At 34.3% G+C, this 16,914-nt stretch overlaps 1 protein-coding gene across 1 annotated transcript in view; it reads right to left on the bottom strand.

Annotated features, from left to right (window-relative positions):
• LOC150101258 (ileal sodium/bile acid cotransporter-like) overlaps window positions 1-16,700 on the bottom strand; it is a 104,178-nt gene extending 87,478 nt beyond the window's left edge. Inside the window, exons 1-2 of the mRNA XM_090402197.1 lie at window positions 16,665-16,700; window positions 4,968-5,173 (exon numbers count right to left, since the gene is read on the bottom strand). Of these exons, the coding sequence (XP_090258323.1) occupies window positions 4,968-5,173; window positions 16,665-16,700 (242 nt within the window). The remainder of the gene's footprint in view (window positions 1-4,967; window positions 5,174-16,664) is intronic.
• Window positions 16,701-16,914: the final 214 nt, after the last annotated feature.

The raw sequence follows: 16,914 nt of genomic DNA, 5'->3' as shown, positions 1-16,914 counted from the left end.
CTGAGACCTTGCATAAAGTTTGGCAAACCCAAAGGAATCAGTATGATTCTTTCATCTTAAGTTTTAAGTTCGGCACGCCTTTTGTTCTCCTCCGCTTTCTTTTAATTGTAAGTTGCCGGCCATCGGAAAGTTGTTTGAACCTTTCTGACTTACTTAGCATATGTTTACACTTAGAGCCTGCAACCCTTTCTCATACAAACAAATTTTAATAACAATCTTTCTAATGCCGCCATATAGATCTATTACATGCAGCTTCGGCGATATAAACAATGCCTTTGTTTTTAACACTCTAACATATTCTTATTAAAGCAGTATATACAGTTAACTTCCAGAGTGTTATTTACAATAACATCTAAAACAAACTATACAGATACAAACAAAGTTTATTTTTACAATATTCACATGGGACTTAACCTAAGTAAACAATCGAATGTAATGTGCTTTGGAATATTTAAGATACAATCGAATTTTTACAGTACGATATGACTGGTTACGTAGCAACAAATGTTTTGTACGAAAATTCGTTTCTGTGCAAAAAAACCTTTCACCGTTTCACTTTAGATTCTGGAGGCAAGCGTTTAGCCTGCTCTTGCTGCAAAATTGTAAACAGCCGGCAATATACAATTTTTTTATTCGGTGTATCCCGCCTTATTTATTTTAATATTGATCATTCTAAGAATTTTTTGTTTTTATGATAAAAATTTTGTTTCTTAAAAATGAACTTATGACCCGTGCACCGGCGTCCCCTTCGTAGCGGCGCCCGCATGTACCCCATTCTCTGCATGCCCACTTCCGCCGGCCCTGAACATATACATTATCGATGTTCATAACATATCCATAAGAAGTCAAATATTTCAATACGCAGATGACACTGCATTACTAGCAATCCACACAGACATTAACACAGCTCTCTGCAAAGCACAACAAGACCTAAACGAAATCACAAAATACTTCTACCAAAACGCAATTCTAATCAACGGCACCAAAACACAGATGTTGATAATACACAACCCAAGAATCATACGCCCTGCATCACTATCGATACATTGCCACACATACCGCTGCATTAACAACAAATATATCTGCCAATGTTTCGAAATCAAACCTGTAACACAAGTAAAATACCTCGGTCTCTATATAGATTCCCACCTTAAATGGACAAAACAGCAAAACTCTTCCAAGTTAAAGACATTATTCCACCCTACATATTAAAAAACTCCTATATCACGGTATCTGCGAATCCCTATCAGATACGGAATAACAGTCTATGCAAAATCACACGGTCACCTAACAAAATTAGAAACACTACATAGGAAGATCGTGTCAACAGTGATCTGGACACCTTACACGCAACAACCAATATCCGACAAGCAGATGGCGATACACAGAATTCTGAGCATTAAAAACTTGAAACACTACATGACATTAACAAGGAATTACTTCAACATCACCTATCGAAACAACAGAGACACATATCGTATAACACGACCTACAACAACTCTCTACATCCCCACACCCTTCAACAACTCATACGGTTCTTTTGTGAGATCACATCAGATTCCCACGCAAGTCAACAACCTACCAAGAAAGTTAAAACACGTAGATAACTACAGAACATTAAAAAACGAACTCTGGAAAATATACCAACAAAGTTAAGAAACCATTAACACTAATATATACATCACAAATCACTAGCATCCAATGCCTACATCCCATACATAAACAGTAGCAACAACACAAATAGTGAAGGCTAAATCCCACTCTTCATAAAAGCTAACCCAGGCTTCGAAGTAGTGGGATTAACTTGCCTCAATCATCTACAAGTAATCCTTATAAGCAAATGAAGAAATTTGATGTATAATCACTCTTTCTCAAACTTTAAAAAAAATAAAATAAAATAAAATAAAATAATAAAAAATTATACAAAAAATTCTGTATAATCTTCATTGTTAATATTAGAAGAACATGTGTTGTAAATACATAATATAAAGGCCAAAAAAAAGTATTATTAAACATTTTTAATTGAAATCCAATGCAGGAATTGCAGCACTTAGTGCTGAACTCTGTAAAATTATAAGGTACAATGTCACACAAGATGTATAAATATTTTAGCAATCAATAAAAAAAAAATATGTATATATATATATATATATATATATATTATCATTTTAATAATATCCAGAAGAAACTTGCCAGTTAAATTACTAGAATTTAACTGGCAAGAAACAAAAAGTTAAATTACTAGATTTATGAAGGAAGATATATGAAAGTAAATATTATTTTCAAAAAGGCCAAAATTATAAATATAGCCAAAGCAAAACTTTTATGGGCCAGTGACCTTTTAAATTTTGTCAGATTTGTCCATACAAAAGTCAATATGTCAATCCTGGTATATCGACAGCGCCACCTCGTTGCTTCGATTTTCATGAAATTTTGAACATGTGTTTACAAAACATTGCTGAAATAATTATACGGTTTTAGTTTTAAAAAAATAGTACATTGGAGTGTTTGAAAAAACTCAGTCATTTTAGCCGTTGATCATATTATCCATTTGATATGTTGTAGAAAATAAAAGAATACGCAAAATAAATCCTTTAACGTTTTTTATTCTCCATAGACTGAGCTCAGAAGATATGGAGACACTCCAAATCAAACTTATGATCCCCCTGAGGGTGTGAGTAGGGCCAGCTAATGCGAGTTCGGTGGCATTTCCGAAGAGGAAGAGGGGAGAGAGAGAGAGAGAGAGAGAGAGAGAGAGGGTGGCGTGTTCGTTGCCCCCACAGGTACCAGCCGGTCATGTGAGGAGAGAGGGAGTGAACAGGATGGAAGAGTGGAGGAAGGGAGAGCAGGGGATGGGGAGTGGAGAAAGTGGTGAGTTGAGAGAGGTAATTGTTTGTTTTCCCCTGGGTGTTTCTCTGGTTGTGTAGGGACGGGGATGTTTTTCGTATCTCTTAGCCTTAGAGAGGGTCCCTGGTGGGTGCTTCTATTATTTTTGTGGGATGGCGGTGTAGATTTCTATATGTATAATATTTTGTTGTAATATAATATGTTGGAGAACCAACAGTAAACAAAAATCGAAAGCAACTCATTGATTATATAATACTGTATATAATAATTTTAAAATAATGAATTTATTTTACAAACATAAAAATATACATAAATACACATAGTGTGCAAGAGGACAAAAATCAATAATAGACTACTTTATTAGCAAATGAAAAAGCAACTTGCTTCTTTCTTGCTTTCATTTGCTTTATAGCAAATGTGATGCTTTAGCAACTTACTCACATTCTATAATAATGTTACCACTGAGTTCAACAAGGGCAATGAATATCACACTATGATACTTTTGAATTTTGCTACGACTTTTGACAGCATGGAAGACTGTTGCATAAATTGAAGAATATCGGATTGGATTATAAACTATTGGAATGGATAAGTGGATTGCTGACTGAATGATATAAAAAGGTATAACGAGGGAGTGGGAATCTGCAAGATTCAAAGTATAGGTGGTGTGCCTCGATTGTTATTTACTCTGTACATTAATGACATTGAGAAGAATTTGACATGTGACATACAACTATTTGCTCATGATGCAAAGATAGGTAGGGTATCAAGGGTGCTGCTGATATGCAGTACTTGCAGAATGGTTTGAATAGGTTGGAATTGTGCGCATGAAATGTGGGAATTGTGAAAATGGCTGTCAGTTCAATGTTAATATGTGTTTAAGGTGTCTTATCTAATCACACATTGGTGTGATTAGATATCCAATGTCGTATTATATTGGTGGGATTGTGCTTGAAGAAAGTGATCAGGCTATGGATCTTGGAGTGTTAGTAGATAGGAACTGAAGTTCATGGACCATGTAGCAACAATTGTAGATAAAACTCAGAGAATAATGGCAATTCTGAAATGAATGTAAAGAGAAGGAAGCCATTTTTCCCTTTTTTCAAGGCCTCGAGAAGACCTCACTTGGACTATTGCGCGCAGGTTTGGTCTCTTGGTTTCCGTGGTGATTCTGATACAGTGGAGAGAGTGCAAAGTAGAGTGTCAAAAATGATATCAAGATTATGCAACAGATTATGCAAACAGAAGAAAGAGTGGTGATATGATTGAGACTTGCAAACTTCTGAAAGGATTATACGGAATTTTAGATGGAATTTTTCATTTCTGGAGGGTGTGGATAGGAAGTGCGGGAATCCATGGAAGTTGAGAACGAATGCTGTCAAGAAGGGGATTAAGGCTAAATTTTTCTCTCTTAGAGTAGTGCGTGATTGCAATGGATTGCCGTTGGATGTTGCGTGTGCAAGTAGCGTGAATAAATTCAAGAAGTGGTATGACAGCTTGTGCGAATAGTATTGCTTCCCTTGATGAGTTCCTGATCTCTGTGGTCTCTCATAACAATAATAATAATAATATAAAGACAGTAAAAATATATATTGAATGCATTACTTCGTAGGATTAAGTTTGGGCTATTTTCCAGCTACTTCATGCGATGCTTACGCATACTGAAGCTCAGTATAAAGAAATTTTTTTCCATTTCTTTGGTTAAAGATTTTTGAAGAGTTGTGGTCAATTTTCAACATGTAAATATTTCTTTTTATTCATTTTATTCATATAAATCCATCATGCTCTCTCTCTCTCTCTCTCTCTTCCCCCCCCCTCTTGCTTTCTCTTATTATGTTTTTGTATTCACTTACGAAAAATATATTATTTATGCCATATAAAACACATAATCATAATTGAAACTATTATTTTTTTTAACTATGATTTTTCTGGATCCTCCCGAAAAAATAAGAATGAAATAAAATGAAATAAGTTTGGATTAGTCCTTCAGTTTAAACCGAATCCGTTTTACAGTATTTGCAGGACTCTCATTAAGCTCACTAAGTTTTCTCTTCTCAGTATCTCCAGTTTATGGGGTATGTAGCAAATGGAGAATAAAATGACAACAATAACAATCTTACCTCAGTGACACATCTCCATCGCAGAAGTAGGTGCAAATGTTGGACAAAGCACCTCCGGGACAACAGGAAATGATCAACACTCCAATACTTAACTCTCCTGTTACTTGAAAAATTCGAAGCATGGCAAATCCGACGAATGGCATAATTACGAACTGGCATACCATTCCGATAACTATTCCAGTGGGACGTCGCACGTGGTGCCATATCTTAGGAAAAAAGAAACAAAAGTACATTTGTCCTAAGTTATTGCAGTTTTTGCCAAGTTCTATAAAGCGAGCAAACAAACAAACAGAGAGAGAGAGAGAGAGAGAGAGAGAGAGATTTTAAATGGATGGTTGTTAATAAGCTATGTTATATGAAGATATACAGTGTACGACTAAAATCATGCTACCTGTACGAATTTCGCAATATTTTTTCAAACACACATTTGTAAAGATTTAGGCATATTAAACCATAGGCCAGTCTCTAAGGTAGCATTAATCTGTTGTGGTCACTAGACTAAATAATTATTAAAATATGCTGAAATAATGCTGGATCTAATATCCTCTTTTCTTATGTAATAAGACTAAATATTTTTTGTTTAGAGCGGTTCAATGTCGAAAAATACAGAGCACAGTTTATGTGTGCACAGCCAAGAGATACTCGTAACATTCCTTCCGGTTGAAGCGATCTAGGTTCGAATCATTTCTAGGACGTGAGAAAAGCTTCATGAGTATTTTCAAATGAATGAATGCTACTTAGGTCGGCCTCATACGGTGGTGGTGGTGGCAACTTTTTTTCACCTCTGCAAGAGTGCTGCTAGAGACTCATGAGCCCTGAAGGTGGAAAAGAATATCTCCGCCCAGAACAGGGGAAAATATTTTTCTCAAAATATATTCTAAAGTGCTGTAAATAGATTTGAAGAGATCACATCGCCTTGGCCGACCCCTTCCTTTATATCTATATTTATAGGTTGATCAAATAAGATTATTTGTATGGCCTGACTTTTGTTAAATTCTTTTGTCATGTGGATGTAAGTGGGATCCACATTTATTTCCAGTTAGGCACGGATGACTGCATTGTGTTTTATGGCATCAAATGCTTTTTTAAAATAAAAAAATTAAAAAAAGGAAACATAGAGGGATTTGATATTCTCTGCATTTTTCTGTTAATTTGGTTCTGGATCAGTAAGTGTGTCTTTTAGTCTGTGGATGGACTTGTGTTTCATTTAGGATTTCTCCATGAGTGCTGGTCATCTAGGTGCCTCCAACGATCTCGTAAACAGGTAAACTGGCCACAAGAACAGATGCACGCGCACGCACGCACAGATACAATCTAGGAATTTGATGATGCATCGCTGAATATAATACAGTATACTCGTATTTGGAATATAAAAGTTCTGGAATATAAATATAAAAGTAATTTATATAAAACATAAAAGTTCAGGATTGTTTTCCAATAATGATTTTCGTTGTTCTATAGCAATAATTAGTACTGCTTTTAGCTTAGCTGCGAAGTAGTGGCATAGATAGCTCTAAATATCTATGCCACTACTTCGTATATCTAGCTGTAAATATTTCATGTGCTCTCATTGTTGTGCAGATAAAATAGACATTATCTCTTTTCTCTCAAAAGATCAGCTTTATCATTTTATACCGAAGTAGGTATGAAATGATAAAGCTGATCTGATATACTGAAGTATAAAATGATATTAATCTGGTTATGATCTGCATGGAATACATAACTTGGTATAGCATCTCCTCACTAGTTTCACATAATGTCTTGTATATAAGTATTTTTATTTATATAGGAGCTAATTTTTTCAGTTTCCATAACTTGCTATAATATTTTTCTTATCAATTTCAATATCAATGTTTATTATTATACGGCATATTTAATATTACCTTGATGGGCCTGTGTTTCATTTAGGATTTCTCCATGAGTGCAGGAGAAACGATCCTCCAAGATCTCGATTGTGAGCCTCTCTTCCATGTTATACCCCTAGTTTTCACTAATGGGTCTTCCCATTAGTGATGAGATGAGGAGGTCACATAACCAGACTCAGGGATAACAGATAGACATATAGAATACTCAACTGGCAACAAAGAATAAAGAGAAAACCAAGAAGACCACCTACAAGAATTCTGTATGTCCATCTATTATCCTTGAGTCTGGCTATGTGGTCTGCCCATCTCATCTTACTTTCGTATAACTGCAGTTACCACATATTTTATGCCTGATCTCTCTCTCTCTCTCTCTCTCTCTTAGTTCTGTATTTCAAACGTGTTCCATTGTGCTGATGTTACATATCTTACGTTCTATTGCACGCTGAGTTATCCTGAGAGTCTCTTCTTCTTGTCTTGTTGTGTTGCATGTTTCTGATCCGCATGTGAATGATGGAAGAATTTCACTATTAAATAATTTTACTTCCGCAGAGATGTCAAGATTTGGATTAATAAGTGTGTCGTTTAGTCTGTTGAATGATAACCATGCCGCTTTCTTTCTTTTTATTAGTTCTTCAGATAAATCATTATTCAGTTTTATTGTTTGTCCGAAGTAATTGTAATAGTCAACTTGTTATATAGAGATGTTATTAATACATAGGTGACTGTCACTTGTGTGGATGTTTTTAATCCATTTTGTTTTTTCTAGATTCATTTCTAAGTCTATCTCACTACTATTTGTGTATATTTTTTTACCCATTTTTTCTAGATCTTTTGGGTTTTGAGATATTAGTACTAGATCATCAGCAAGCATAAAGGTTTGTAGTTTTTCGCCATCTATACTTATTCCTCCGTTTAGGTCTATTTTTCTCAGAATGTATTGCTGGCTTAGCTGGCCGAGTGGTTAGCGTATCAGCTGTCCAGCCAAAAGCTGCGGGTTCGAATTCCGCCGTGGGCATGGATGTCTGTGATTGTCTGTGAGAATACTAGTGGTGGGCTGTAGATGGCGTTGGTGGTGGATTGCGTGGTGGAGACAGAGAGTTTTAGAGTAAGCCCTCCCTCGATTAGTCTTTAAACTCCTTGGAGGTGTTACGTAATAATTATAGTAGCATTCTAAACTGCTGGTAAATAGATTTGGAGAGATCACATCGCCTTGGCGGACTCCTCTCTTTATATCTATATTTATAGGTTGATCAAATACGATTATTTGTATGGTTTGATTTTCGTTAAATTCTTTTATCATGTGGATGTAAGTGGGATCCACATTCATTTCCAATAAGGCACGGATGACTACATTGTGTTCTATGGTATCAAATCCTTTTTTTTGTTAAATCAATAAGAAGGAAACATAGAGGGATTTGATATTCTCAGCATTTTTCTGTTAATTGCGAAATGACCTGGATATGAACTATTGTGAAGAAGCCTTTTCTGAATCCTCGATGCTCTCTACTAAAGCTGTCTTCGAGAGTGTTTTGGATTCTGTTCAGCATTACTCTGTTCATGATTTTATAGATGTGAGAGAGTAAACAGAGATTGCACGATAATTTTTTATGTCTTCCTTGTTCCCTCTTTTTGAACAGAAGTGTGGGTTTTGAGGTCTTCCATTCCTCTAGAATCGTTCCTTCTTTGAAGTACCACGTGAATCTGGTAGCTAAGACTTTGAATATAGTTATTCCACTTTGTTGGAGATCTTCAGCACTTAATTTCTTCAGCACTAGATTTCTTCAGGACTTAATCATTAAAATGATTAAGTCCTGAAAAAATCTAGTGCTGAAGCTTTACCTTTATTCATTTTCCTGAAGCTTTACCTTTATTCATTTTCTTAAGGGCATGTTCATTAGTTCTATGGTTTGAGGTGAGACACGTTCTTTTCATTTATTTCACAGGAATTTTTGATTTTTTCTTGCATTTATTGAATTTATTAATAAATTTAATATAGTCGTCATTTATGTTGCAGTTCTTAGTAGTACATTCAGTATCTTCTGTGCACTTACTAAACTTGTTGTAGTCTATTTATTTGGGCTGTCTTTTGTGGTGTGATGTTGCTCTGATATGTTCTTCTTTTTTGTGGTCTATTCTTATAATGGCTCTGAGGAGGCTGTGGTCAGAGTCTATGTCGAAATATGTTTCGCCTATTGTACCAATATATGGTACCAGTCTTTTAAATGTAATCAATTTCATTTTTTATGTCTCCATTCGGTGATTGCCAAGTCCATCTTTTTCCTGGGCACTTGTTGTAAAAAGTATTCATAATAAAGAGTTGTTCAGCTGCACCGAATTGGGCTAATCTCTCTCTCTCTCTCTCTCTCTCTCTCTCTCTCTCTCTCTCTCTCTCTCTTCTATTTCTCCCTCCAAGGCCATTTCAACCTATAAACTTTTCGTTTTGTTTTCCGCATCCTATTTTGGCATTAAAGTCTTTACCAAATGAATGTGTATATTAACTAGTAATTTAATGTCTGTTCAAGATTCATGTAAAAATTTTCTATTCCTTGATTATCAGCTACGGATGTTGGGGCATAACAGGATATTAATTTTATTGTTACAGGTAATCCTTGCTTAACGCGGTTTTGCTTAACGCGGGATTTGATTAACGCAGCGAAATAAATTGCTACAATCCCTTGATATACGCGGGAAAAGTTTTAGATTAACGAGCCTTTAAATTTACCATGCAAAAACATGCAAGCCTCGAGGAGTGTTTCCTGGCCGAGAGAGAGAAAGTCGTAAGCAGATGATGTCATTCCTTCCATTAAGAGTGGATATATTACAAGCTCCAATTGTTCTGGTGTATTTAAAAAATACAGCAGAACTTTGCGTTTAGATAACGCACCTCGTCATCCAAATTCTCTTAATGATCTGTGTGATGTGAAAATTTTATTTTTTCTACCAAATACGACATCATTGCTACAACCAATGGACATGGGCTTCATTGCAACTTTCAAAGCTGTAGAAACAAAAACGGGAGAAAATGCGATTACGCTACAAGAATTTTCGAAAAATTTTAACATTAAACATACAATTGAAAACATTCATGACTCGTGGGAGCAAGTGTCTTTTAGCTGCATGAGAGCTGTTTGGAAAAACCTTTTGCCAGAATGCGCTGACTTAGATCAGTGGTTCTCAAACTGTGGGGCGCGACCCACAGGGGGCGCGCGAATAGCTTGAAAGGGGGCGCATACTTATCTACAGATAAACATTAAAACTGCCCTAAATCAGTTTCCAAAATAACAAATAAAAATACAGAAAGAAAATCTTTTTATGATACAGGTTTTAATTATCATGAATTTCAAAATAACTAATAATTATTTTCTTCACTCTCACTTATAAAGCGCGTGTGCCAGAAAGCGAAAAAGGCTTTTCTGCTTTGGCAGCTATGAAGTCAAAGTATCATTCAAGACTAAACATTACTAAGGAACTTAGAGTGGTCATTTCTGATATTACACCACGTTTTGATAAACTTTGTTCTCAAAAGCAGGCCATTCCATCACATTCGACTTTGACATTTAAATGTTTGATTATTTTTACAAAGAAAAATTAAATACTTGTTAGTTAAATATTGTTTCATTTCAATACATATTTTGGTTAATTGCAAGTGTTAAAACTAATTTTATTGTAGGCCTAATATTGTGATACTTTAATTATTTTGTGTCAAAAACTGTTAAATAGTATGTAGAAAACACAAAATAAACTGAATAAAACGTCAAACTTAGTATGACTTCTATTTTGATAAATAAAACAGGCGGGGGGGGGGGCGCTGACAGTGTTTTCTCTTGTCAGGTAGGGCTCAGAGATAAAAAGTTTGAGAACCACTGACTTAGGTGATTTTCAAAATCCTGTGAACAACGTGGTTGAAGAAATCGTTGCAATTGGTGAAGACTTTGGTTTTGATGGTGTTGATGCAGAAGATGTTAAAGAAGTATTGGATTCAAACTCAAAAGATTTCAGTGATAACGATCCTCTTGAAATTGAACAACTCGCATATGAAAACAACGAACAAATGGAATGTGAAGATGAAGTTCCAAAGGAGATAACGATCAAGGAATCGGATGGAATATTTCGCAGTTTAGAATCGCTTAAACAGCAAGTAATAGATGTGGATCCAGATGTTAATCAAAGAATGCTTGTTTTCCGAGGTCTAGAGAGTCATTTTGCTTGTTATCATAGAATTTATGTTGATAAGAAAAACGAAAACTGTTCAAACGACTCTTGATAACTTTTTTGATAAAAAAATTGCAATAACTAATGTAGGTATAAGCATTTATTAAACATTTACTTTGCATTCATTTTTTATCTTTCCTAAAGGAGTACCACATAAAACGAATTATTAATACGGTAATCGATTATGGACGAATTGTAATTTTTACCATCGATTATTATATTTGATTAACGCGATTTTTATATACGCGGTAATATCGAGGGATTAATTAATCGCGTTAATCAAGGGATACCTGTATATTGTTAATGTTTATTGTTATTGTTATGTATTCCAATTAGGAGCACACCTATTCTTCCAGATATGATGTTGCAAGAAAGGACTGATTTGGTGCGCTTAGATTTAACATTAAAGCCCGCTCCGCCTCGTTTGCCACTGTTTGAGAATGCTCCCAGGAGTATCTGTGAGCCATCATGCCATCTTGCTGTCAGTTATTTTAATCTTTTTTGTTTCATTCATTAGGATGATATCTAAGTTGATATTGGTTAGTTCTTTGATTAATAAATGTATTCTGTAATCTCCTGCCAAAGCTCGAGTAATGAGGGTACCTACTGCCATTTTCAAAGATCTAATAGGAAGCCTGCCTGCATCTTAGCACCCCTAGCCCCACTCAATGCCTTACCGCCGCCGTAAAAATGTGAGCATGGGTCGAGCAGGACTGGGGGCCATTTCTGTTGTTGTAGTGGTGGCTTCTTTGCTGTAGTCGGATATACACTTCTCCTGATTAGGGTTCTGAAGTGTTCACCAGAGCTCTGTTAGTGGTATTGGGTCCAGGTTCGATAATGGCTAGGATTCCCAACACTCCAGGTGCACTACGGGGAGGTAGAGTTGGGCTTTGCACTCATATATATATTAAATATTTATATATTTAATATATACAATTAAAATCATTATCGTTACTTTTTTGATCACTATAAAATTCAGTATGCAATATATTGCGTATATTTATTTCTGATAAATAATTCATTTTTTATTCATTTTTGATAAATTATTATTATTATTAGACACCTCCAGGGAGTCCAAAGACTCATCGAGGGAGAGTGTGCCAACAGCATCGAACGATTGTGCCCCCTTCCAACTACTAACCGCGCTTAAACTTACTTAACTGAGCCATTAGTAGCAGAGGCTCTACCAATCGACCAACCTTTGCCGGCATTGAAAATATTTTGAAAAATTAATATCTAATAATATTTTTACTTTCTGGGGACCCTGTAATTCTAGATAGCGCGTCTCCTAGGTGATGGATAGGGGAACCGACCAAATATAGTGAGGTGGTCCGAATACATTGAATAAGGACTCGTGGACCAACAGTCCATAAGGAGCAATCATCTTAATTGTAAGGGAAATGGCACTCCCCTGGTTCCTTAGCTGAATCTATCCTCTTCTTCCTCTACTTTGAGGAAGATCCACTCACTTAATCTTTCCTAAAAGGCTTTATCAGCCAACTCTTCTTATTTTATGACCCTTATGCTATTAGAGTACTCGAGAGCTATTGGGCCTTTCATTTCTGACCTATATTTATATCCCCTGTAAAATCTACTTTTTTCCCTTCAATATACCCTATTTCTCCTACTGGTTAAAATTTGGAAGAAGGCAAGTTCAGAAGCTTTAAGGTAGCATCCCTATCACTGGACCATCCATCGCCATGCTAGTATGGAGAACCTAACATGGAGAACACTAATTTACTTCTAAGCTAATAGAGAAAGGTATTCGAAATGAATCTATGGAAAACGACCCTGGAATAGAAAAGGTAAAACGAAAATGGAAACGAAAAAATATAATATAATATAATATATATATATATATATATATAACAAACTGGAACGTAAGAGGAATAGCATATAAGAAATAGATTTAGATCAAATATTAAATGGAAGAAAATTTCAAATAGCAGTAAACACTGAAACAAAAAAGAAATTAAAAGGAACCATGAAACCTGAAAATTTTAATGCAATATATAATGGAGTCGACAAAGACCAAAGAACACCAGTATAGGTGTTATGATTTAGATTCATAACTCCCTTTAAAACAGTTAAAATATAAATTATGGAATGAACGAATAATAGAAGCTAGAATAAAAACAGACAGAGGTTATTTAACAATAACAATCTTATTTGTGTAGGAAGAAAAAATATAAAATAAAAATAAACAAAATGAAACAAATATCTCACTTCACACTTCCCTTTTGGTTTGTAATTTCCGAGAAAAGCTAATTGTAAATGTTAAAAACTAACTTTCAGTTTTCGGAAATTTTGCGGAATCTCCAATTATGAATACATGTATAAAAATAAATCGTATAAGTCCAAAATTTCTTTACTGAACCATATATATATATATATATATATATATATATATATATATATATATATATATATATATATATATATATATATATATATATATATTAAGGAGACCAAGTAATTTTATAAACTTGGCTATTTTAACTCCTAATCCCAAGTATGCAAACAATTAAGTTTGCGCCCTGAAACAAAGTTCAAGTCTAAAGATGGTACAACACCAGGGCAACTCATTGTAAAGGTGGGTAAAGCTCTGATCACTATTCTTAGTGATCAGAGCTTTATATATATATATATAAAGCTCTGATCTGATATGAAAATAATATATATATATCTTATATATATATATATATAAGATATATATATATATATATATATATATATATATAGGAAGTTTTTTACCTTGGGTATATATATATATATATACTTCTGCCTATAGGTGTACTTTCATAACAACGTGCTAGTAGCTAAAGTGCAGAGAAGCAAAGCTTCTAGTTTAACGTACTGATTATTACAAATGTACAATCAAGTATATCGATTAGCCTTACTATATGATAAGAGATAACAGGATTACAGTTTAACCTTTTGTTAACAACATGATAATTATAAGATGAAATAAAAGCAAGGAAATGTAATCAGATAAAAATCAATATCACTAGAATATGGATAAAATAAAAATAAAAATATCGTCAAACTGGGAAGCCAGACATTGTTAATAATCACATTCCTGATAAGAGAAAGAAAGAAAGAAAGAAATGTTAAAGCAATTCTTAATTATTTTTTCTATTTCAGAAATGTTAACAATTCATTATTTCATTCTCATTTGTGAATAACAAATCGGGAACAAACTACGTAACCGATCATTATGCTATTTGTAAGATAGTTTTGTCATCTTACAAATATTATAACGAATCATATGAGAGCCATAGATGTTCCTAAAATGATTATTTTCATAAGTACCGCGATGAAATTTTTTGAGGGGGAGCGTCAGTGTAGGCAAGGTCGTGACGTCACACAGAATAAAAACCATCTATAGTCTAACTGTTTTCATTTTTTTTTTATGTTGGACCCACACACGAGAGGTTGTTTAATTAACTGATAGCACACAGTAGCACCTTGTACGAGAAGAGATTTGAAAAAGGAAGTACTTGTTCACATTAGATTTGAAGGCCTGTGCATTGTATTCTTCGGGAAACACAGGGAGGGGAGGCTGTTCCAGAATGCTGCAGCAGCTGTATACTCTGGAACAAGCTTAGATTTCTATGCCTTAGATAACGGCAGGTTTGGCACAAAAGTCTTTATTATTTTCTTTCTTTTTTATTTTATTGTTATTAGTGATTTTTCAACCTTCAGCCATCTTCATATAAGAAAAACATCAGCATCTAAAAGATAGATAAATTCAATCACTGCCCATAATACTGAACATCTAACAGTTTCACTCTTTTCTTCTAGATTAGTGTTTCTCAGCCTTTCTTTAGTTATTGCCACCTGAAGGAGATTTTTTAATCTTTTTTTTTCTAATTTCTTCCTAACGAAATTTAAAAGAATAACATTCTTTATACTTATTGTTTTTATTCAATGAGATTCCCATGTCTGGTGATTTTTAGCTAAATACTCAGTATTTGGTTTGATAGCTTTTGTTAGATAGTTTAATTCTGAAGTCTGAACATATAACAAATCTGTTACTTTCTTGTTTTAAAAGATTTTATTCACTGAACTAAAACTACTTTCAGCCAGATAGTATTTTTTCAAGACAAAAAACAATTTTCGTACCCCATTGAGAAACACTGTTCTAAATAGATGTTATTACAGCAAGTACTGCCATAATTATTACATTTCACCTTAAGAGCTCATAATTATGGCATGCAGCAAAATGAAAGATATAATTAGCAATCTTGAAATTAAAATAAATTTTAAAAATCAATCAATAAATAAAAGAAACTATGAGAATAGCAGCAGCAAAATTTAAAATTTACTCTTGCGTCACGTAGACCAGAATTAGTGCTTCCTTATAATCATATAGCTAATAAAATACTGGCTGTTTATATTCACAGAATAAATAAATTAAGCAATTTACTTACATATTTATTTAGATGTTAACAAAATAACTTTTTTCTACTACAAATTATTCAATTATCCAATATAAGCCGGCAAAGGTTGGTCGATTGGTAGAGCCTCTACTATTAATGGCTCAGTTAAGTAAGTTTGAGCGCGGTTAGTAGTTGGACGGGGCCCAATTATTCGATGCTGTTGGCCCACTCTCCCTCGATGAGTCTTTGGACTCCCTGGAGGTGTCAAATAATAATAAAAAAATTGAAGTGAGAGAGACAGACAGGCACGTGGGGGAGGGGAGGATTATTTTGTGACATTTGGCAAACCATTAGACAAACAGACGGTTGATGTCTCTTGTATTTACATGCTACTTAATTATTAAAGAAAGCTCTCGTTATATGAAAAAAGCGTTGCATCATTGATGATTAGGCTTAAGTAACATAGTGCTTAGGGCAGGATTCGCAAATATCGGACTACGATGCCTTTTAGTCTTAATCATTAACTGTATAAAGTAATTATTTCAGTTTTGCATTTTTGCAAATATCTTTCTTTTGATGCGCGACATTTAAACATTTTGGCCTCGCGTTTAATTAAATGAACCAGCGAAGTCTTTCTTCACATCTGCGGTGAAATTCCAGTCGTACTATAAACCTAATCATTGCTCGGAAACAACAGTAAACAACAGCCACGATAACAATATTAATAAGACTAATAATAACAAGGACAATAACAAGTTCGTGGTTGAGCACAACGCGAATCAACATTTACGAAAACAAAAAGTTTCTAAACACAAGTCTTTCGATCTAATTAACCGTTAAAAATTTTCTGTACAAATGTCGAGCATAAATTCACTTGTACATTTTTGAAAAAGGGATAGTAGTGTCTATTTTTCTCATTAATTAATTGAGAAAAATAGCCATTACATAAAAATTAATTTATGATTATATTTTTGACTTTCGACTACTGAAATCGATCTCGACCGCAACGATATTTTTATTTTATTTCATTTTATTTTTATTTCGACTGTTTGCTACTTTAGAGTATTGTATTATTAGTACTTCGAACAGTAAACATATCCACTGATCATAATTAGGTTTTCTAGTGTATATTAAATTTCTTTCTATCTGGAAGTTTAATTGACCCACCTGCAATCAGGAGTGCGCAATTCCTCACTATTTTTCTTAAGGAACAATAATATTGAACAATCTACACTCACCTGGAGCCATGTGATATCGGCCCCCATGGCTGCCATTATTAACACCAGTATTGTTATAATCAGAATGTCATGTACAGTTTTCAATGTTTTCGCCTGGTCACCACCAACTTCAGTTGTGTTTAGCGTAGCATTTTCTAAAGTCTCCATTTATCACGTAACTTTTAATATAAGTTACGCTTCCCTTTCAGCCAAAGAGTGACAGTGCTGTTTTATCTATATAAAGACATAGTTCGCAGATAACCAATCGTTT

Source organism: Typopeltis vanoorti, chromosome 12 (genome assembly GCF_054136105.1).
Source record: "Typopeltis vanoorti isolate ZY-2024b chromosome 12, IOZ_Tvanoo_1.0, whole genome shotgun sequence".
Classification (NCBI taxonomy): domain Eukaryota; kingdom Metazoa; phylum Arthropoda; class Arachnida; order Uropygi; family Thelyphonidae; genus Typopeltis; species Typopeltis vanoorti.
The sequence above is the reverse complement of the archived record's forward strand: the minus strand, read 5'-3'. Positions and strand labels throughout refer to the sequence as shown.